The sequence below is a fragment of the Rana temporaria genome, chromosome 10 (genome assembly GCF_905171775.1).
Source record: "Rana temporaria chromosome 10, aRanTem1.1, whole genome shotgun sequence".
NCBI lineage: Eukaryota > Metazoa > Chordata > Amphibia > Anura > Ranidae > Rana > Rana temporaria.
Window position 1 is genome coordinate 85,015,765 of NC_053498.1, and position 24,985 is coordinate 85,040,749.

Consider the following 24,985-nt stretch of genomic DNA (forward strand, 5'->3'; position numbering starts at 1 on the left):
CGCCTATATTCAGCTAGGTCAGTAAAAGCAAATCTAGATGCAACCTTATTGAAATCCACTCGATGAACCTATTGTGGGTAGACACAGTGGATATAAAAAGTCTACAATTTATATTTATGTTAAAATGTCAGGTTTCTGTGATGTAAAAGAATGAAACAAAGATAAATAGTTTTAAAACTGTTTCCACCTAATGTTAGCTATAAACTGTACAACTCAGTTGAACAACAAACTGAAATCTTTTAGGTGGAGGAAAGTAAAAATAAAAAATAAAATAATACAGTTGCATAAGTGTGCACACCCTTAAACCAATACTTTGTTGAAGCAACTTTTTATTTTTATTACAGCACTCAATCTTTTTGGGTATGAGTCAATCAACATGGCACATCTTGACTTGGCAATATTTGCCCACTCTTCTTTGTAAAAACACTCAACATCTGTTAGATTGTAAGGGCATCTCTTGTGCACAGCCCTCTTCAGATCTCCCCACAGATTTTCAATCAGATTCAGGTCTGGGCTCTGGCTGGGCCATTCCACAACTTTAATCTTCTATATAGCCATTACTTTTTTGATTTGGATGTATGCTCTGGGTTATTATACTGAAAGATGAAGTCCCTCTTCTTGTACAGCTTTCTAGCAGAAGCCTGTGCCAATATTGACTGGTATTTGGAACTGTTCATAATCCCCTCCACCTTGACTAAGGCTACAGTTCAAGCTGAAGAAAAACAGCCCCAAAGCATGATGTTGCCACCACCATGCTTCATGGTGGGTATGGGGTTCTTTTGGTGATGTGCAGTGTTGTTTTTGGGCCAAACATATCTTTAGGAATTATGGCGGAAAAGTTCAACCTTGGTTTTATCAGACAATAACATATTTTCCCACATGCATTTGGGAGACTTCAGATGTGTTTTTGCAAAATTTAGCCAGTCTTGGATGTTTTTCTTCATAAGAAAAGGCTTCCGTCTTTCCACTCTATCCCATAGCCCAGACATATGAAGAATATGGGAGATTGTTGTCACATGTACTTTGCCAGATATTCCTGCAGCTCCCTTAATGTTGCTGTAGGCCTCTTGGCAGCCTCCTTTCAGTTTTGTTCTTGTCTTTTCATTTTAAAACGTTAAAGCGCAACTAAACACATTGATTTAACAGTTTCAAAAAACAATTACAATCCCCACACATGTAAGTAACTGTCACGTTTGTGTGTGCTCTCAACAAAGCTGTCAAACGATCAAATGGCTGGTGTCTCAACTGATCACATGTGCAGTATCATGGCAGTTGAAGATTAAACAAAGAATAGGATGGCAGCTTTCTTGTCTGTAAATGATAGGATGGTTAGTTCACTACCCTTCTTGCTCATGCACATTTCATTGCAAATGATTACAAAATCGTTTGCTTGGGAAAAAAAATCCTTCATGTTCATTTGTTAATTTTCTATCTTAAAACAGAAATTTCTGGCAGTAAGCACAATAACTATGGACACTGATTTGAAGGATCAGTCTATTGCCTCAAATTTCTGTTAACCACTTAAGACCCGGACCATTATGCTCGTTAAGGACCTTGCCCCTTTTTGCGATTCGGCACTGCGTCGCTTTAACTAACAATTGCGCAGGCGTGCGACATGGCTCCCTAACAAAATTGGCGTCCTTTTTTTCCCACAAATAGAGATTTCTTTTAGTGGTATTTGATCACCTCTGTGGGTTTTTATTTTTTGCGCTATAAACAAAAATAGAGCGGCAATTTTGAAAAAAATTCAATTATTTTTTACTTTTTGCTATAAGTTAGAGCGTTTACAAAATAGGGGATAGTTTTATGGCATTTTTATTAAAGAGGAGTTCCACCTAAAAATGTAACTTCCTCTTAACCCACTCCTCGCCCCCTTACATGCCACATTTGGCATGTAATTTTTTTGGGGGGGGAGTGGGGGTTTCAGGAGAAGGGGACTTCCTGTCCCACTTCCTCCTTCCGCCGAGGGGCTGCAAAGGCGATTAAGCTTAATCGCCTTTTGGCAGCCCCTCCCTGTAGGCGATCGCCTAGGACACGTGACAGGTCCTAGGCGATCGCCTGTCCAATCAAACAGCGCAGCGGCGGGCCGCGCGCGCATGCGCAGTGCCGCTCGCGCATGCGCAGTGGGTGCCCGGCCGTGAAGCCGAAAGCTGTCACGGCCGGGTGCCCACAGTGACAATGAAGACGCCGGCCGGGGAGGGGGGGAGAGGAGCGGAGCCCCGGCCGGCGCGCCGCTGGAACGCTGGAGCAGGTAAGTGTCAGTTTATTAAAAGCCAGCAGCTACACTTTTTGTAGCTGCTGACTTTTAATAAACTTAAAAAATGGGTGAAAAACCCCTTTAATATTGTTTTTTTACTAGTAATGGCAGCGATCAGAGATTTTTTTTCGTGACTGCGACATTATGGCGGACACATCGGACACTTTTAACACATTTTTGGGACCATTGTAATTTTCACAACGAAAAGTGCTATAAAAATGCACTGTGAAGAGGTCAACCACTAGGGGATGCTAATGGGTTAAGTTTGCCCTAAGGGAGGGATTCTTACTGTAGGGGGGGCGTGGCTGTAGGTGTGACGTCACTGATCGTCATTCCCTATATCAGGGAACAGACGATCAGTGACACTGCCAGCATGTACAGTCGGCACTTTTTTTTTTTTTTAGGCTATACATACCTTATAATCTATATTTGCAATCCGGCTTCCGGGTACTTCTCCCGCAGGAGTAGGCGTTTCCAAGCTGAGCCGCAATGTAATCTGGGCGTTCGCCCAGATGATTGATGTCTATCAGAAAATGTTCCCCCTGGCGGATAAGGCCCCGCCCCCATATTGCGTAGGAGCGTCACAGAGTTTACGAAAGGAGCCAAACATGTAAAGGGGCGAGTCGGCTCTACACGGCGCCTGCGCACCGACTAGGAGCCGTGTAGAGCTGACTGCGCAGGCGCCGTATAGAGCCGACTCGCAGCTTTACCTGTTTGGCTCCTTTCGGAAACTCCGTGACACGCCTACGCAATACAGGGGCGGAGCCTTATCCGACGGAGGAACATTTTCTGATAGACATCAATCATCTGGGCGAATGCCCAGATTACATTGCGGCTCAGCTTGGAAATGCCTACTCCCGCGGGAGAAGTACCCGGAAGCCGGATTGCAAATATAGATTATAAGGTATGTACAGCCTAAAAAAAAAAAAAGAAAAAGTGCCAACTGTACATGCTGGTAGTATAAAGAATTTGGTCTTATATAAATGTTATTTGGGTGAACCTCCGCTTTAAGTAGTGAGTGTTTCCCCGCCCTTGTGTTTAGTATTATAGGTTCAGCCTACATTCAGCCTACATTTCTGTCAGGATTGCCACATCTATTACTAATAATAGCGGTCTGACAAATAAATAATAGGGCTATGTGATATGTGAGCTAGCTCTACTATATAGTATTGATTTTTGAAAAATCTTTTTTATTGAATTTTCAGTTTAGAGTATTGATTTTTGACCATACAAACAATTTGGGCATTTTTCCAGAATTCAGAATAAATCCACATAGAAGGCTTGTGTCACCCCAGCACAAATACCTGAAGTCTTCTCTTAAAAGCATAAAAGGTAAATCAGTCATGCAAATTAGGTGGTTTGAGAATGTTTTTATATATATCATAACTTCAGTGATGAACTAAAGAAGAAGAAAGTAAACATATGTTCAATGTTTCATATCATTCTAAAATGAATATAAACAATTGCTTTTTTAATTTCTTAAAAATAAGTCTTTCTACGGGTGGCCTATTTTACATCCGTGTAGAATTAATTATGCAACTGTTACATAGACGAGGCATGATATTATTAACACAGCATCTACTAAAGAAGTTGTTTATCGTCCATTTTTCGTTTGTCAGAAATCTTAGTCTGGCATATGCTGTACATGTTACTTTATTACTATGCATACCATATGCTTAGTTAGAAAGCAGCAGGTCATACATTTATGCATTAAAACAATATTCAAAAGGGACTGTGAGAAATTCAGATTTTTTTTATTTTTTCTCCAATAGATTTTATTAGATTTTACAGGTGTACAGAAAATCATGAACAGAAAAAAAATGATATAATAAACAGATTGTCTGAACAAGGTTCTGAAGCATATAATATCATGTTATGACCTTAACAGAATAATAATAAAGAAATTATTGATGGAGTACCAATATTATAAGATAGTTGGGGTGTGTGTATGTAATGGGGTCCGAAAGGTGGTTTGGTCTATACCGTCAAAAGCCAGCCGAAGACCCATTCACCCCTCAAGGGATCTAAGTGTGAATGGGCGGGGGCCATGGGTACTTAAAGAAGTGGTTTAGTCATGTTCGGTATAGTGGGGCGTATGAGTGAACCCCTGTAAGGTAAGTGGCTGCCCACATGAAGTGGGGAAGGGTATACAGTGACCTTTTAGGAATGTGCGTATAGCCTATCACAATAATAGTGTATGGTGGAGTGTTTCAAGGGTGTAATCCGAGTTTATAGAGTCCATGCTAGTTTAGTGTGGATCACTAGTGGTTAGGGGAGGGTTGCATAAGAGGCTTGGCGGGGGGTTTACGGAGTGGCATCAGATCTGGAGGTGTATTTTAAGAGGGTGAAGGAGTGCCAGGAGTTGTATAGGTGTGCGCTGTAGAATCTTTAAAATGTAGCCAGCAAGCCCAGGTATCACTGCATTTTGTTGGGTTGTCGTGTGCTTGAAGAATTAATTTCTCAATTTCTGCCGTTCTATCAACACGTTGAATCCATTCTGATACCGTCGGAGGAGTGGTGCTCCTCCAGTGTACCGGCACACACATGTTGGCTGCATTGAATTCTGAATTTATTTTTGAGCAGATAAGGTAGTTATTTTAATCTCCTGAAACCCTAAGCAGGCCAGTTCATTCAAAAAAACAATATTTCAGTTTTAGGTAAGTGTAGCAAGTTCATCCACCTACCAGCTTTGTGGATCTCTCAAGGACTTAGATGGAAAAATCATCATACCTGAGTTCCGATTCAGAACAACTGGGTACCACAGCTGTTAAGGCAATATCTTAATCTATAATATGTAAGAACATAGATGACACTGATACTGTGTGTAAACTGTAAAAGTGTGCCTTGCAGAGAAAATAAATAAATAAATGTACCTTAAATATAACAGTTCAATGAACTGAGAAGTATGCAGGTACACAGAGAAGTGTTTGGACATGGAACATATAGTCCCTCACAGAAGTGTACGTTGGAAAGTCCTAGGTGCCTTCAGCAAGATATCTGTGCAGATCCCTTCCCAATCATTGATGTAATCTCATATGTTTTAAGGTTTTAGGGATGGGATCAGTCAGAGTCAGAGGGATGATGTGGTGGTGGTAGACCGATGGGATCAGTCAGAGGCAGAGGAATGACTGTGGAGGGTTGGGATGGGATCAGTCAGAGGCAGAGGGATGATGGTGGTGGTGGTGAAGGAATGGGATGGGATCAGTCAGAGACATGATGGTGGTGGTGGTGATGGAGAGATGGGATGGGATCAGGCAGAGGGATGATGGTAGTGGTGGGAGAGGATGGGATGGGATTAGTCAGAGGCAAAGGGATGATGGTGGAGGGTTGGGATGGGGTCAGTTAGAGGCAAAGGGATGATGATGGTGAAGGGATGGAATCAGTCAGAGGGAGAGGGATGATGGTGGCGGTGGTGGTGGATGGGATCAGTCAGAGATAGAGGGGTGGTGGAGGAATAGGATCAGGCAGAGGGATGGTGGTGGGGGGATGGGATCAGTGACACTGGCCCTCACCTGCTCACAGTGTCAGTTGATTTCCCCTCCTCCATGCTCAGCGTGTCTCTGCCTCTTTGTTCCCTTCTGGTGCCTCCAGTGATGCCTCTCCCTACATGGGGTCTCCTCACAGAGCTCCTCCCCCTTCACTCTACTGGCTGTTGGCTCATCAGCTGACTTCCAGTCTGCTCCAGTGTCCCTCTGGCTGCATACTGTGGTGGGCATCAAGGGGGCAAGGGGAGGGGGATTTATCCACCAGGCTCTGCCTCTTGATCCTTGCTGTGTTTTTCCAGGAGAGGCAGGGTAGAGCATGGGGATGACATCATCAGCAAATAATTCAGCCTATTTTCTGCATCAATGCAGAATCAAGAACAGCTGAATCGCGATACATTGATGCACTGATTATATTCAACACCCCTAAGGAAAATGCATATGAAAGGCTGGGGTTCCATTACAGAAACATCAAATCCAGCAGTTAGGCTGGGGTCACACTCGAACATGTCGAGGCTCACAGCAGAAGTCCAAAGTGTCTCCATTTACTGTTTCAGGTCCAATTTTAGCTCTTAGCCTGAATTTTGGGCTGAATTCGGACCTGAAATGGACCAAAAGATGCGTAAATCGGCTCCATAGAGAGCCGGTCCCAATCTTCTGCTATGCGAATTGGATGCGGAGAAACCTGCATCTAATTTGCATAGGTGTGAACCCATCCTTCAGGTTAGATCTTTTGGGCTTTGTCAGGACAAGGGTGGAAAGTGTCAGTCTAGCAGTCTTGGCATTTGAAATCCCAGTTATTTTTCCTTTTCTCTGTGCAGCGCTTTCAGGACAAACCAGATTGATTGTTTAGCTGGCTTAAATCAGGTCTGGTCTCCACCCCAAGACTGATCACACTAATCACCTTGCAGGTGGACAGAGAGACAGTCAGAATGCCATAGCCAAAAACAGAATGCTGGAATGAGGAGCAGGAGTGCTAAACACTTCTGACACAGCACTGGCCAATCAGAATCGATCTGGTCCATCCCAGAAGCACTATATAGAGTAAATAAAGACATTTGAGTTTGTTTGCCATCTTTGTACCATTGGGGAGATTTCCCTTCATATTCTGTCCCATAGCCAAAACAGGAAGTGAGCGGAAATCCCTTTAATATGACAGAACCCCAGTTGTCACCAGGGTCAACAGAATATTTGTCCCCATTGGAAGATTTTCTCTCCATTCCTTTTCTGGTGTCAACCTAAAATTTAGGATTTACTTTCACTTTTTCAGAGAATGGTAAACAGGAGAGATAGGGAGGTCAAATCTCTCTAGGGCACAGACAGAAAAACAATCTGACAGGTGTTCTAATCCCTTTGCACCATATCCAAAACTGAAAAAAATGTTGCCTTTAATTATAGTTTCAATGTATTTTTAGATTAAAGTGCAGGTCCTAAATTTGGCTTGGCATCAGCCTCACACAGTTCCTATACAGCAGGGATAAGTGTGAGAAGAAGAGGCAACACAAAGAGCATATTTGCCGGCGTATAAGGCGACTGTGCATATAAGATGACCCCCTAATTTTCCATATAAAATGTTGGTTTTGTGCTATACTCGACGTATAAGATGATCCCCTTCTGACTAGTCTGTCAGCCTGCTGGATGTGCGGTAATACCGTATGTTTAGTAGCTTTGGTAACATAATGGGGGTTATTTACGAAAGGCAAATCCACTTTGCACAACAAATTCACTGCAAGTGCACATGGAAGTGCAGTCACTGTAGATCTGAGGGGAACATGCAAGGAAAATAAAAAACAGCATTTTAGCTTGTACAAGATTGGATGATAAAATCAGCAGAGCTTCCCCTCATTTCAGATCTTCCGCTCAGATCTACAACAATCTACAGCGATTGCACTTTCAAGTGTACTTTCAAGTGTACTTGCAGTGCACTTGTGGTGCAAAGTGGATTTAGCTTTCATAAATAACCCCTACTGTCTCACAGTATACATACAGTATACCGCGCTGAGACAATCAGGCAAGCAATGCATTCTATTAATGAATACAAAGCCTGCTCGGATTGGCAAAGGCTGTAACATCATCAACCCGCGCCTCTGATTCTCAAAGCCAATCCGAGCAGGCTACTGTACGTAGCTTGCTCGGATTGACAGAGGTTGCTACCCCAATCCGAGCAGCATCTGTATTCATTAATAGAATACATTGCTCGCCGGGATTGGCTCATTCATCCAGAGACAACCCCCGATTTTGGGCATTTTTTTTTTGTGTAAAAGGTCATCTTATATGCTGTAAAATACAGTAATCAATTCATGAGATGACAGAAAACCTTGCTGATTGAAGGAGAACGACAAAGAGAGAGTTAAAGCGGATCTCCACCCTAAAGTGAAGTCGCGCTGATCGCCCCCCCCCCCTCCGGTGTCACATTTGACACCTTTCAGGGGGAGGGGGGTGCAGATACCTGTCTAAAGACAGGTATTTGCACCCATTTCCGGCCACACGTCACGGGCAAAAGACGGGTTTTTCTCTGGCATCCTGTCCGTCCCCCGTTGTATGCTGGGAACACTCGGCTCCCAGCACACAGCGGGAGCCAATCGGCGGGCGCAGCGCGGCTCGCGCATGCGCCGTAGGGAACCGGACAGTGAAGCCGGAGCGCTTCACTTCCTGGTTCCCTCACCGTGGATGGAGGGGGGAGCAGCAGGGTGACGAGCGATCGCTCGTCCTCTGCTGCGGACGCCGCTGGACTCCAGGACAGGTAAGTGTCCTAATATTAAAAGTCAGCAGCTGCAGTATTTGTAGCTGCTGGCTTTTAATATATTTTTTTAGTGGCACATCGGCTTTAAGCTCATCCATGTTCTGCATTTCCTTTACCCATCCAGTAATAGACGGGTCCAGGATGATCTGGGCTCAGCAGAAGACAGTTGAATGCGCATTAGACAAGGTACATATACAGTAATCGCTACCGGAAAAAGTAAAAAAAAAAAATAGTTTTCGATAGAGCAGGAAACGGTCAAAACTCTGTATTGATAACAATGACCACCTAGACAAACATTGTAAAAAGGGTGAATCTCCCATTGGGGACATAAATAGCAATAATAGCCTTAGAGAGTTTTTGACCCTTCCCTAATTTATCCCAAACTATTTACAACTTTCTTATTTATTAGGGTGGAACTGTATGTTAAATAAAAACAATCTTAAAAGTAGAAATTACAGATGGTCTACACAGACTTGATATGTTGAAAAATATTAAATTACAACCAGACAACAATTATATCTTGAAAAAAAAAGAGAAGGATAAGTCCCGAGACCTGCTGCTGAATATTCCATAGAATAATGCCCACACGGCATAACAGAAATAGTCAGCTCTTACATAACTATTTGTAACGACCATTTCTTTTATTTTCACAGCTTTTATAGCTACAGTATTTCATTAAACATATGGACACTTATTTTGTAAAGCAAACCATATGTGTCTGCAGATACATTTTTTAAAATATGTTATTGACTGAGTCCAGACTCCTATAAAAGGATCCGGGTTTATGTTTACAATATCTGTATGGTACAGTATATTTAAAGTCATTTTATTGTGGAATAGAGTAGTGAGAATCCTTTATTGCTTTGTTCCAGTTAGGGAAATTTACTCCATCTACTATAACTAATGGCTACTTTCACCAGAACTGAATGTAAGGGAAAATCAAAAAATTGTTGTTGCCACCAGAACAGCAATAGAGGTGGAATCTTCCAGCGTAGACAGTTATTCCACTGACAACATCTAAGATTTCCCTCACTTTGGAGAGTTATCCACTTACTTTCTTCCTTTGCAATGGAACACATGGCAAAAAACAAACAAAAAAACAGGGGCCCGGATTAAAAAAAAAGCACTTGCGCCGACGTATCTCGAGATACGCCGCGTAAGTGCAAATATGCGCCAACGTATCTGTGCGCCTGACTCAGAAACTAAGATACGCCTGAAAATAGGCTTCATCCGACCGACGTAACTTGCCTACACCGGGCGTAGAGTGGGCGCATATTTACGCTGGTCGTATTTGGCGCTCCCATTGATTTTCTAGTCACATATGCAAATGAGGAAGATACGCCGATTCACGAACGTACGTCCGTCCGACGCAGTGTGCGTAAAGTCATACGTCCGGCGCAAAGTTATGCCCCATAAAGGAGGTGTAACTCAGCAGCATCCATGCAAAGGGAACACAAGCCGACGTATTTTACGTAGTTTACGTAGGACGTGAATATGACTAGGCGTAGGTTACGTTCACGCTGTAGGCAGTGATCCGGCGTATCTTAGGGAGTAGTTCCGACGTGATTCTGGGCATGCGCACTGGGATGCGTCCACGGGACGGCGCATGCGCCGTTCGTTATAAGTATCTGTCTGGTGCTCGGCCCATCATTTGCATGGGGTCACGCCTCATTTGCATGGCTCACACCTACTTCCACATACGCTGGCTTACGCCTAGGAAACCCAGCGCAGTTTTGGCAGCACTGGCTTTGTGAATCCAGTGCTTGCCTCTCTGCACTGCGTCGGCGTAGCGTAAAGGAGATACGCTACGGCGGCATATATATGCGCCGCTGTATGTGAATCCGGGCCAGGGAGTCTATTCAGCTCTACGCAAAATGAAAAAAAAAATCTTTCACTCGAAGGGTCTGATCAGGTCCGCCTGTCAGTTTTTCTTTCTTTTAGGCTGGGTTCACACTGGTAGGACACGACAGTCGTACTACTTTGGATCTGACTTTACCCTGCGACTTCAATGAACAGGGATCCCACTTTGATCCCTGACAATGCCAGGCACTGTGTCTGGTATGCATCTTAAGGGGAACTCCACGCCAAATTTTAAATAAAAAAACGGCATGGGTTCCCCCTCCAAGAGCATACGGAGGAGCCCAGCAGAAGACAGCTGGAGAAGACCCAGAGAGCGCAGAGAAGTGGCTGGAGAGAGCGGAGAAGTTGGAAGAGACCCCCGAAGTTGGAAGAGACACCTAGAGCTACCTAATAAATTACTTTAAAAACCTGTGTAGTGTGTTTTTTTATTGACACTTTTTTCCCCAGGTGAATGGGTAGGGGTAAAATGTACTCCATACTAATTCACATAGGGTGGGGGGCTGGGATCTGGGGCCCCCTTATTAAAGGGGGTTCCCGGATTCTGATAAGCCCCCCACCCAGACCCCAACAACCAATGGCCAGGGTTGTCGGGAAGAGGCCCTTGTCCTCATCAACATGGGGACAAGGTAATTTAGGGTGGGGAGCACAGGGCACCCCTTGCCTTGAAGCACCCATCCCCCATGTTAAGGGCATGCGGCCTGGTACGGTTCAGATGGGGGGGTGCTTGCTCATCCCCCCTCTTTCCTGACCGGCCGGCTGTGTGTTTGGATAAGTGTCTGGTATGGATATTGGGGGACACCGATGTCGTTTTTTTGGCGTAGGGGTTCCACTTAAAATCCATACCAGACCAAAGGGCCTGGTATGCTCTTGGAGGGGAAACCCATGCCGTTTTTTTATTTAAAATTTAGCGTGGAGTTCCCACTCAAGATCACATGCCAAAGTCAGATCATGCAAGACGGCAATCCGACTTTGATCCGACTTCAGTGATATTCAATGAGCTGAAGTAGGATCAAAGTCTGGCCAAAGTAGTGCAGGGAGCATGTGTCGGTCCAGTTAAGACAGCTCCCATAGGGAAACAGTGATTTTCACAAGTCATGCGACATGAGCTCCCAATGTTGGAGCGTTTGTCGCACTAGTGTGAACCCAACCTATAGCTTTATTTGACAAATGCAAATACATCAATTAAAGTAAGTTACAATCAGTCACTGATTGGCAGTTTTTCAGACTTATGTCCGTTTAGACCCAGCTACCTTCGATTCAATCTGGTCCACTAAAAAAAATGGTAGGGGATTTGTCCCCTCTCATCTAAGTGAATCAGATCAGAGGGATCAGTTTGGTGTAAACAGATTGGTATTCCCAGCTGCCCAAAGAGCAGAGCGGGCTCTGTCCGTGTCCTCTCTGCATAACCTGAGCAGATATGTACCTGTTTGTTATCTGCCTGCTCTGCTCTGCTCAGCAGGGGATCAGTGAAACGATCCCCTTGCTGATCAAAACAGTGTAAGGTTTTATCTGATTTATCTTGATTTATCTGCTTGTTTTTACTTTTTTTCCACAATGTTATTGTATTTATTGACTTAATATTGAGTGGAATGTATGGTTGGCCCTTTCTAAAAATCAAATATTGCACAATATGTTAAATGTATACAGCCACAAAAGAACCTCTGAGCAATCACTCAAAGTAACATAAAAAGAGAATCTGTTACAAAGAAGCATAACTGTACTATATGATCTGAGGTTTGTGGACACCTGACTATCACACCCATGCTATATGGCTCTTTTGCTGAATAGCACAAATTCCTGTGGAAAGCTTTGCTAGAAAGGTCGTGACTGAGTGTGTAGGTGGGGGGTCGCAATTTTAATACCCATGTTTTGGAGTGAGATGTCAAAAGATCGACTTCTGTAGAGCAGAAACTGTCACACATGGTTGAAATTTGGTCAATGTATAGCTTCCTCCCTTTTAGTTTATTTATTAAAAAAATGTTGTGTGTGTAATATGTAATAGGTTTATTTCCTATGATCATTGCTCCATCTAGTGGTCATAATGAGGTATTTTCCTGTAATACTGAAATACAGTAAAACCTTGGTTTGAGAGTAACTTGGTTTGAGAGCGCTTTGCAAGATGAGCAAAATGTTTTAATACATTTTGACTTGATATACAAGCGATGTCTTGATATAAGTAGCGTCAAGTCACAACTGAGTATAAAAGAGAAGAGAGGAGCCTCTAAATGTAGCAATATGGTTACATTTAATGAAGGTACAACATTTAGAAACGTATTGCTACACTTAGAGGTGCCTCTCTTCTCTTTTATACCCTGTAAAAAAAATGCTTTGATATACAAGTGCTTTGGATTACAAGCATGTTTCTGGAACAAATTATGCTCGCAAACCAAGGTTTTACTGTACAGCATTTCAATTAAGGTCACAAACATACAACCAATAGACTGTGGGACAAAACAAAATATTGATTAAAAATGTACAAAGTTTATTACAAAATTCATTCTTTTAACCACTTAAGGACCGCCTCCTGCACATTTACGTCGGCAGAATGGCACAGCTGGGCACAGGCACGTACCTGTACGTCCCCTTTAAGTGCCCAGCCGTGGGTCAGGCGCGTGCCCGCGACCCGGTCCGAAGCTCCGTGACCGCGGGACCCGATCGCCGCCGGTGTCCCGCGATCGGTCACAGGAGCTGAAGAACGGGGAGAGGTGTGTGTAAACACATCTTCCCCGTTCTTCACAGTGGCAATGTCACTGATCGTCTCTTCCCTGATATAGGGAAAGGCGATCAGTGACGTCACACGTCCAGCCCCGCCCCCTACAGTTAGAAACACATATGAGGTCACACATAACCCCTACAGTGCTCCCTTGTGGTTAACTCCTAAACTGCAATTGTAATTTTCACAGTAAAAAATTCATTTTTATAGCAATTTTTGCTGTGAAAATGACAATGGTCCCAAAAATGTGTAAAAATTGTCCGATGTGTCCGCCATAATGTCGCAGTCATGAAAAAAAAAACGCTAATTGCCGCCATTAGTAGTAAAAGAAAAAATATTAATACAAATGCCATAAAACTATCCCCTATTTTGTAAACGCTATAAATTTTGCGCAAACCAATCGTTAAACGCTTATTGTGATTTTTTTTTTACCAAAAATATGTACAAGAATACGTATCAGCCTAAACTGAGAAAAAAATTAATTTAAATTCTTTTTTGGGGATATTTATTATAGCAAAAAGTAAAAAATATATATTTTTTTTTTAAATTGTCGCTCTATTTTTGTTTATAGCGCAAAAAATAAAAAACGCAGAATTGATCAAATACCACCAAAAGAAAGCTCTATTTGTGGGAAAAAAAGAACCCTAATTTTGTTTGGGAGCCACATCGCACAACCGCGCAATTGTCAGTTAAAGCGACGCAGTGCCAAATCGAAAAACTGGCCAGGTCCTTTACCTGCGTAATGGTCCGGGTCTTAAGTGGTTAAAAAGTCTCATACAACATGCATATATATAATCACTATCATTGTGATATTGTGATATATATATATTTTTTTTATACCTAGAGGATGCATATAAGTTCCACCAATCAGCTGCAGTGGATTCTGTCCAAGAAACGTGTCAAACTTGTGGCAATAGTCAACTGAACTAATGTATATTTGTACCTAGAGGATTGATATAAGTGTATGAATGTTTGTGAAATTAAATTAGGCATGTGGCATTTATAGGCCATTTGAATAACTTGTCATTTCAATTAAAGTGACATGCTTCTCTACCCAAACATAGAACAGTATCAAATGCCTCTAAAAAAAATAAAAACCCACAAAGGAAAAAGAAGGGGAGTTTGGGCGTTCCCAATACCAGAAAAAATAAAAACAAATAGACAAAATTTTAAATATGTAGCTAAAAGGACATTTTATTAAGACAACATTAAAAGAATCCATAGAAGAGCATGGACAGTGTAATACATCATACAATAATTTAATACAATAAATACGATAGATAGGACTATGTATAGTGCAAACTTTGAACAAGAGACTAAATATCAGTGGTAATGACAGATGCACAAAAAGAAGAGGCTGATGCGTTTCAACTTTTTAAGTCTTCCTCGAAGGAATTAGCATCTGTTTGTTGTCCAAAAGGACGTGCAAATGCTGCGACTTTCATACAGATTTTTTTTTTATTGCCCTTAGCAATGCCTACATGGCTGGATGGTTGCCTAAACTAAACCCACCTCTCTCCCTTGAAGCCATCTTGTTACACATCACACCCTCAGGACCAGCTCAGAGGTATACTCACCCATAACACTACATGTAGCCCAGATGTCAGAGTATGAAAACTTCTTACCCTGGTTATTTGTTTGATTAAAAATTCCATTTAGGTCTTTTTTTCTTATCTGAAAAAAATTCAAATTTTTCAAATCCCACGCTTCATGTGCCCCAGAGTGCTGCCAAAGCTTACGCATTGTGACCAATCTCCAGTGCAATTGTAGCCCAGACTCACACAGGCTGTTCCTTATGCCGCGTACACACGATCATTTTTCAGCATGAAAAAAAACATTGTTTTTCAGCATGTCGAAAAAACAAAGTTTTCCCAACTTCATCATTAAAACGATGTTGCCTACACACCATCGTTTTTAAAAAATTATCAAGCAAAGTGCGGTGACGTACAACACGTACGTCGGCACTATAAAGGGGAAGTTCCATTCGCCTTTAGGCTGCTTTAGCTGATTCTGTGTTAGTAAAAGACGATTCACGCTTTTTTGTCTGTTACAGCGTGATGAATGTGCTTACTCCATTATGAACGGTAGTTTTACCAGAACGAGTGCACCCTTCTCATAACTTGCTTCTTAGCATGTGCGGGTTTTTTACACCGTTTTAGCCCACACACGATAATTTTTTACAACCCGAAAAACGACATTGTTTAAAACGACGTTAAAAAATGCGGCATTAGTCTCACCAACAGAAACCAGTCCATTCATCCTTCAACTGTTGTCAATATATTGTGATGTCTGTTCTTTGTGGATTATTGAATCACTTCAGTTTATGATATCCTTTATATGTTATATCTTTATAATCTTACTCTCTAGTTTTTAGATGCCATATTAATTAAAAACGTTTTTGCTGTTTGGTACTGTCTGTATTTTACTAGATATAAGAAACAAAGGGATGGGGATTTTCAATCCACCATAAGACTGTCCAAAGGGAAGTTCAAACAGTGCTGGTTCATATTCTAATAACAGTTTTGACTGGCACTGTCTGGAGCTTTGACAGGAGCTGACAGCACAGATCTAAAATAAACTGTCTCTGTTTGACAGCACAGAAACACAAAGCCTTTGTGGGTATGTTAATTAAAAACTGAACCATGGGATGAATTTGACTTGATGTCTTGATAACTGGCTTTGAAGTGTCCCATGAATACTTCAACTTTTTTCTAATATTATAGTGTCTGTTGACATGTCTGTTTTTATTATGTAGATCTACCCTGTAGCAGATAACAGATTGTGCGAATAGCCAAAAGGATAGTCCATTATTGTATTTTTCCTGTCATCCAAGCTAAGAACAGAATAGCTCTCACATTTCTAGTTACTCTGATAGCTCTATGCTTATTCTTCTTCAAACTCAACTTTTGTAAACAGATGCTGACCATTACGATGTGCCAAATTAATTATCGGGGTGGAGGATTAAAAAGCGTTGTAATTAAAAAAAATTTAGATGTAGATTGTGTGTAGTGACGGAATGAAAAACACTGAGGCAGAGATGCCGAGAGCGGTTCACCCTTGCGACTAAGCGCACTTCGACCCCTGGAGGTGAGACAGGGGAGGAAAGGCATAAAGAGGCACAGGCTACCCAGCAGGTTCACGTAGACTTGTATCAGGGTCTTTCAAGTGGTCGAGCAGCTGTGTCAAACTGGCAGGTGCATGGTTTGCTGGAAGAACTAAATCAGAGAGTCCAAAACCAGGCTGAGGGTCAAGCACGGGCTGGTAAAATAGTCCAAACACAGCCGGAGGTACTTTGTAGGGAACACACAAGGCAAGGCCAAGTCACAGGCAAAAGGTAAAGGCAAGGAGATAAGAGGCAAAGTCCAGGTCACAGTCCGAGGGCCAAACACAGGAGACAAGCGGAGTCCGTAATACAAGCCGAGGTTAGGTCCAGGGGAAGATCAGCAGAGTCAGAGGCACTCCGGGTCACAGCAGGTAATCAAACACAGGAACAAGTTACAGGAAACAGGAAGTTGAATACAAACCAGCAGTCCCTCTGAGCACTTTCTGAGCTTTTATATACAGCCAGGAAGTCATGTGGTGCGTGAGTGTTTCACTGACAACTTTGCTGCCATCTAGCGTTCAAATGGAAGTAGAACATGACTTTTCACAATGTGTTTCTCTGACAGTTTCACTGTCAACGTTGCTGCCATCTAGCGTTCAAATGGAAGTAGAACATGACACTTCACAATGTGTTTCTCTGACAATAGGTGTATTATAGACTTGACAGATACATCATAGGTGTGGGTCAGAAGCAGTCACAGTTCAGCATACTGTTGATGAAGCCTTGATATGAGTACAGTAAAGGTTCGTTAGAGATGCAGTGTAAGGCTGGTATAGATGCAGTATTGTAAGGTACCTGTGGTAGGTGGTGTCTGAAGTGGAGCTTGTGTGCCGAGGATTCAGGCAAAAATGTAGTTAGGCAGATCAGTTTGGCAACAGATCACACAAAGTGGTACACAATCAAAATCATGAGTGTGGTCAAGCAGGCAGAGGTCATATATGAGCTAACAGAGAAGTACAAAATCAGCAGGCTAGAGAGTGGTCAAAAATTCAGGAAGAAGTCCATACACGGTAATCAGATTCACAGAGCTATCAATACACCCAGGGAGCTAGTCCACACAAACGAGCACTGAGTAAAAGGAAGTACTGCTATTTATGGGCTGCTTGATTGTACATTGTCCGCAGGCTGGCAGCAGGTGGGGCTAGTGGGTCCAAGGCAATGCATCAAGCTGGGAGATTCAACAAAAATAGTCTTTGCGCTAGAAATGTCCAATCCAAAGTGATAACACACTGACCAAGGAATCTTTTCATGAGAATGTTTAATGTGAATCAATTTGGTCAGCACCATACTCCTTGCAGCTCAGTGATCAACGGGAAATTGTTAGCTGTGAAAACAAAAGGGAATATGAGCTCACAGGCTCATGGTGCAATAACGTCTTTTATTGGTTGTAAAAGAATAAAACCGATGCACTCACACATAAAGGTTAATAAACAGTGTCAAGCAGTTCCTCGAAAAGAGAGCCTTAGCGAGGGACACATCTGTGCTTCAGAGTAGATGAGAAAACCACTGAATGGATGAATGGGCTGACTCCAAAGACACAACCTCATCAAGCTGCTGCCGACAGGCCACGAGTGAGCCGATCACTGACTGAAGAGATGACCGGTCAGTAGAGGGCTGTGGGGCGCCTCCAATACTTGTCCCAGGGAGAGCTCTGGTGAAACCAACTGACAGAGGACGCTGTAGTTGTCAGGATGACATATTTCAGAGGGTGTGGCATCCTTTCTCAGATCAGATCTGAGGAACTAATTATAAAACCATAATAGGGTATTTGAAGCGAACACAGTTACTAGTTATTGAATGACGATTCTCAACTCCTGTGCTAAATGAGCCTCATTGTTTACTGTGCACTGCCATCTTCTGATTGATAGCTGGTGAGGGAAAATGTTTTCCCTTTTAGCATTAATTAATATCCACTTGCCACTTGCATAGTTTTAGGGGATACATACAATTTAATATAATTTACATACAATTTACATACAATAATGCAATTTCATGTATTGAATGTGTTTGTTTTATCTTGTACAATTCTAGGTCCTGCATTTTGGGGACTGGTGAACTCTGCATGGAATTTATGTACGATCGGCAAACGACAATCTCCAATTAACATAAACACCAGTCAAATCATCTTTGACCCATTCCTACCTCCACTAAGATTGACCATGGAAGGAAAGAAGGTATATGATAACAACAATATCACTAAATTAAAAAGAAACAACAAATATGTTTTACATTTGCGTTTCCTTCATGGACCCAAGGCAATCAATATATATTTTGTTTATTTTGTGTAAATGTCTCAATTGCATCTGCATTCCAACTTTAATGATGCAATAGTTTATACAGAAAAGTAGTTATAAATCTAATCTTTATTAAATGTTCACTGTTAGCTTTGGCACATGACTCAATGCCATACACTGACAACACAAGACTCCATGCCACATATGGACCCAGATTTAAGCCTCAATTCATGGGTGCATAGAGGGGCAGCACTGAGGCTAAAGTGTCCATACTGGACATCCCATCCTCAAAACAGCCCAGTAACATTGAGCCTGATAAAGAAACACGTGTATCATTACTAATCTCCCTGCCTGGCCTCTGCACCGGTAGGCACAGCAGCCAATGGAATGCCTGTGATCCAAATACAGCGATCTGAAGACTATTAATAGTGCATGTTCAATGTAACTGAGAACAGTGCTGCCAGCCACTGCACCTTCCTATGTGCGGGGCAGAGACTTTTACTCATTATACTTTTAACAGGCTCCATATTACTGAACTGACTTTGGGAGGGCTTCAGAATTACCCAACAATTTAATTGGTATCAACCCCCCAACATGGCCCTGCACTGACCACATTTGACTCCATGCAATACAATAATAATATTGTGCGTATATATATATATATATATATATATATATTGTACATTCCCATCAGTCCCTGCCCTCAAGGAGCTTACAATCTAAGTAAAACTAAATATACTGAACAAAGGGCTTATTTAATTATAAATTACTCAAAGTCTAAAAAACTTTTCAGGAGCAAACACATTTTAGGATAATAGCAGAACTTTATCAGATCTATAATACAGAGATTAGCAAAACATGACTATTTAATCAATTCAATTATATTTAAAATAAATGCAAAACCTATTTTATTGCAATAAACTACACATGATAAATATATACCACATTGTTCACAATCACGAGTAGTGATGTCATTGTTTAAATTTGTTTTATAGTGATGTCACAGCTGATAGATTATGAAAGCCTACATAAATTATGTGTAAGAGAAATTCCAGCCAATATGAAAGTGTTCAAACTTGATAAATAATACACAAATGCTCTGTAACAGAAAGGTGTTTAATTGGAAAGTGGTCTAAGATTAGTTACAAACCGGCGAGGACATGTACAGTAGGTGAACCCGATTTTGTGTCAATCTCGCTCTCTTTCTCGGCGAGATTGAGCACCTACGAGCCCCATCGCGGGAGCCAGCGCCGAGCTGGCTTGCCGCGATGGAGACAGAGCCGTCATAGAAGCGATGGGAGATCCGACTTGGATTCCCGCCAATTCTACACGTGTGCGGCGTTTGTTATGAATCCTGAGGGGGAAGTCCCCGCCGGATTTTAAATAAAAATCCGGCATGGGTCCCCCCTCAGGAGCATACCGGGCCCTTAGGTCTGTTATGGGTTGTAAGGAGAGCCCCCCCTACGCCGAAAAAAACGGCGTAGGAGGTCCCCCTACAATCCATACCAGACCCGTATCCAAAGCACGCTACCCGGCCAGCCAGGAAGGGAGTGGGGACGAGCGAGCGCCCCCCCCCTCCTGAGCCGTACCAGGCTGCATGCCCTCAACATGGGGGGGGTTGGGTGCTCTGGGGCAGGGGGGCGCACTGCGGCCCCCCCACCTCAGAGCACCCTGTCCCCATGTTGATGAGGACAGGGCCCCTTCCCGACAACCCTGGCCGTTGGTTGTCGGGGTATGCGGGCGGGAGGCTTATCGGAATCTGGGAGCCCCCTTTAATAAGGGGGCCCCCAGATACCGGCCCCCCACCCTAAGTGAATGAGTATGGGGTACATCGTACCCCTACCCATTCACCTGCAAGAAAAGTGGTAAAAACACAAATAAACCACACAGTGTATTAAAATATTTTATTAGTCTGCTCCGGAGGCCGCCCCCTGTCTTCTTTATTAGCTCTTTTACCAGGGGGGGCTTCTTCTTTGACGTCTTCGGGTGGGTGGGGGCCGCCGTCTGGTTCTCTTCCACCGCCGGGTCTTCTCCTTCCGTGCTGTGATGAGTTCTTCTACCGCGCTGTGACGTCATGTTCTTCACTTCTCTTCTTCTCCCGATGTTGACACGCCGGTCCTTCTCGCTGAAATGACGGATGCGCGCCTTGCATCGGACCTATATAGGCCTCACAGTCCCATCATGCTCTGTACCTACCCATGTGATACCTACCCACGTGGGTAGGTATCACATGGGTAGGTACAGAGCATGATGGGATTGTGAGGCCTATATAGGTCCGATGCACCCGCACACCCGTCATTTCAGCGAGAAGGACCGGCGTGTCAACATCGGGAGAAGAAGAGAAGTGAAGAACAGCACGGAAGGAGAAGACGTACAGCACGGAAGAAGGGACCGGACTGCGAGACGAAGAACCGGGGTGCGACGAGTCAACAGCGGAGAGCGGCGAATATAGAAGGAGACCCCCCGGATAGCGGAGAAGACCCGTCGGGATAGCGGAAGAAGAAGAGCCCCGCCGAAGACGCCGGAGGAAACCCGCCGGGGGGGTGGGGGCTTTTTTAAAAGCCACCCCCCCCCGGCGGTGGAAGAGAACCAGACGGCGGCCCCCACCCACCCGAAGACGTCAAAGAAGAAGCCCCCCCTGGTAAAAGAGCTAATAAAGAAGACAGGGGGCGGCCTCCGGAGCAGACTAATAAAATATTTTAATACACTGTGTGGTTTATTTGTGTTTTTACCACTTTTCTTGCAGGTGAATGGGTAGGGGTACGATGTACCCCATACTCATTCACTTAGGGTGGGGGGCCGGTATCTGGGGGCCCCCTTATTAAAGGGGGCTCCCAGATTCCGATAAGCCTCCCGCCCGCATACCCCGACAACCAACGGCCAGGGTTGTCGGGAAGGGGCCCTGTCCTCATCAACATGGGGACAGGGTGCTCTGAGGTGGGGGGGCCGCAGTGCGCCCCCCTGCCCCAGAGCACCCAACCCCCCCCATGTTGAGGGCATGCAGCCTGGTACGGCTCAGGAGGGGGGGGGCGTTTGCTCGTCCCCACTCCCTTCCTGGCTGGCCGGGTAGCGTGCTTTGGATACGGGTCTGGTATGGATTGTAGGGGGACCCCCTACGCCGTTTTTTTCGGCGTAGGGGGCTCTCCTTACAACCCATAACAGACCTAAGGGCCCGGTATGCTCCTGAGGGGGGACCCATGCCGGATTTTTATTTAAAATCCGGCGGGGACTTCCCCCTCAGGATTCATAACAAACGCCGCACACGTGTAGAATTGGCGGGAATCCAAGTCGGATCTCCCGTCGCTTCTATGACGCGCTTGCTGGGATGTGCTGTCACTATTCCAGTGAGTGCGAGGTGTCGGCGAGATCTCGGCACCATGTCGCCGAGTATCAGCGCGACGCTGTCGTGCTAAAAGCACAATATCACAAACACCTACTGTAATGCCAATATACAGAAGATAACTGAGGCTTTTCCACTGCTAAAATCTGTGCTGCCTATTTATGATCACGCTAAAAGTATATGAATTGCAGAAGAGGGTTTTAGTTTCTTGGAGCGACTGCATGGAATTGTACTTCAAAGGAAAACTGAGTAGCCTAACAGATAAAGTAGAAAACCCATATTAACCAACTTGATTTAGAACAGCGACAGTTGCCATGTGATTGTTTGCCATAGACGTTTTTCATTCCTCACATATACTTGGAATGGGTCGGCTATGCAATGTAAAAACCCTTTCAGGGTGTAAATATAAATTTATGTTTAACAATACATTGAATTGTAAACTAAAAGGATATAAATGTTTACCTCACAATTCTATAATGTGTTAGTGTTAGATACTGTAGCTGAGTATCTTTTCTGTAATATCTGGTTTCATGTGTCCTACAGAAAAATCAATATTGTTCTCATTCTGGTCTCAGATGATATACTTGTTGGGAACATATTTATCATTAGAAAATGTGATATCATGTGTTCTATGAAAGTGTTCTTTCAGATATAATATGAATGTTACACTTTCAGTGGTGTTTGAAATTCTCATTCATCCTTTATAACTACTGGGTAAGGCCATTATTGAGTGCTAAAGGTCACTCAATAGAAACGTTTTACCACTGGACTAATGTCTTCAAATGATTGTAAAAATAGTCAATAGAATTGATGTCCCTGTGCAAGGAACAATAATTGCAAATGGCAATCAATAGGTACAATCCTATAGACAGCTTTGTAATTTGTCAGATTTTCACCTTTGCTTCATTTCTGGATGGAATTTTGGGAAGCTCACTAACACAGATTATCAATACACATTAGTTATCTGACAGACACTAATATATAAATAATAACCTGATTATTCTTATTTTCATAGCAATCTTGCTGGGGGAAAATGAAAAATGTATCCAATATGTTTTAATAATACAGATTTGGTAGAACCAAGTAAAAATGCTTTGCCTTAAATCTGAACTCAGGCTTTACTTTCACTCACAGTTGTACAGGTTCCTCTCCTGCACTGAAATTGCTAATTTCATTGCTTTTGCCAGTGTGCATTAAAGCGGGAGAACACCCAAAAAAAATTTTTTAACATTAGATTGATGCTCATTTTGTCAAGGGGAATCGGGTGTTTTTTTTTAAATCGAAGCAGTACTTACCGTTTTAGAGATAGATCTTCTCCGCCGCTTCCGGGTATGGGTCTTCGGGACTGGGCGTTCCGATTTGATTAACAGGCTTCCAACAGGCTTCCGACGGTCGCATACATCGCGTCACGAGTAGCCGAAAGAAGCCGAACGTCGGTGCGGCTCTATACGGCGCCTGCGCACCGACGTTCGACTACTTTCGCAAAATCGTGACGCGATGTATGCGACCGTCGGAAGCCTGTCGGAAGCCTGTCAATCAAATAGGAACGCCCAGTCCCGCAGCCCATATCTGGAAGCGGCGGAGAAGATCTCTCTCTAAAACGGTAAGTACTGCTTCGATTTAAAAAAAAACACTTGATTACCCTTGAAAAAACGAGCCTCAATCTAATGTTAAAAATTTACTTTTTGGGTGAACCTCCACTTTAAGTACCACCCCGTTCCACGCTGCATGTTTTCCAACATAACCTAGCACATTCTTCCCCATCCTGACAGTCCCACTCCCACCCCTTTCATCCATTGGATTTCAGGTTTTTCACCAATGGAGACTTAACATGATAGGAGAGCCTTAGCAACACTAGTCTGCATGCAATTGCAACCTGCAAAGAAATGTGTACTGACAGATTGATATCCACACTTCAAGGCATTTTGATATTTGCAAAACTCCTCCTAAAAGTCAGAGATGGCTTAAGCGGAATTAAAAAGCCATATACAGTACATAAAGTAAGTTTCACCCAAGCTGATTTCAGGCAGAGTTAAAGCATTTGTTACCCTAAAAAAAAATGATCCTGTTCCTTTAAAGCATGTTATACAGCACAGTGTCGTGCTGTGTAATTTGGCCCCCTGTATCACCTGAAATACCTGGCTGATCCTGCATGATTCTGCCCTTCCCCCTGTAAACAGGCCGCGATAATCATGGCTGCTGAGTTCTGACACCATGGTTAGTTTAAGTACCGCCGTCATCTGCAGCTCTCCTCTGTACTGCTCTGTCCTCCTCTCCCCCTCCCTCTCCTCCCTCCCTGATTGTCAGCTAGTGACAGTGCCTGCCCCTCCCCTCCTGCTGCTCAAATTACTTTTCATTTTTCATATAATCCTCTGTGGTTAATAATGTTAGGTGCCCCAGTGTCTGTGTTTTATAAACAAAATGCCATTCTATACCTGATTTCAGAGCACCTCTTAGTGCTCATGGGACCGTCGCCTCTCTCCTCCTCTACTTCTCTCCTTCTGACTGACGTCAGCGGGGGATTCTCAGCCCTTCCCCTGTAGCTGTCAGGTCATGAGAGGGGAAAGTGGACGATTACGTGAGCGCCGAACGGTGCTCTGAAATCAGGTATAGAACGGCATTTGTTTTATAAAACACAGTCACGGGGACACCTAATATTATTAAACACAGAAGATTATATGACGATATCACAGTGGCTTAACAACCAGCCACAACAAGAAAGAACCAACGGCTCAGGAAGAGCCACTGTACTAACTATCCTACGTTAGTACAGCGATCTCCCTTGCTGTTCAATTGTGTTCTGACAGGGGGACAGAAGCCAAATAGCTGGATCCTGTAGGAACAAATGCAGTAAACATAGACTGAATGTCAGCCGGTTTCTATTGAACCGGCCAATGCCGACTTTCAGCCCATGTGTACTAGGCTTTAGTGACTATTGAAATATTTGCTGATGTCTTGCAATGGCTATTGCCTCCCCGGGTTGCTAAGTCTTTGGGGATGGGGGAATAAAGCTGAACCTCAGGCATCTAAAAAACAGCACCTAAAGTAGAACTAAACTGCAGTGGTTCTCAACCCTGTCCTCAAGTACCCCCAACAGGCCTTATTTGCAGGTTTTCCCTTTGCTTTAAATTGGAGTCAATGGCTTGGTATTTTGGACAGATATTTTATCTACAGTAAGAGAAATTCCCAAAACATGGCCTGTTGGTGGTACTTGGACAGGTTTGAGAACCACTGCTATATTGGCTAAAGCAAA

At 43.4% G+C, this 24,985-nt stretch overlaps 1 protein-coding gene across 2 annotated transcripts in view; it reads left to right on the top strand.

Moving 5' to 3' along the window:
- Positions 1-24,985, top strand: part of LOC120915267 (carbonic anhydrase-related protein 10-like) — a 519,204-nt gene that overhangs the window by 376,250 nt on the left and 117,969 nt on the right. For both annotated transcript variants that reach the window (XM_040325646.1, XM_040325644.1), the window contains exon 3: positions 18,190-18,332. In XM_040325646.1, coding sequence (XP_040181580.1) covers positions 18,190-18,332 — 143 coding nt within the window. The remainder of the gene's footprint in view (positions 1-18,189; positions 18,333-24,985) is intronic.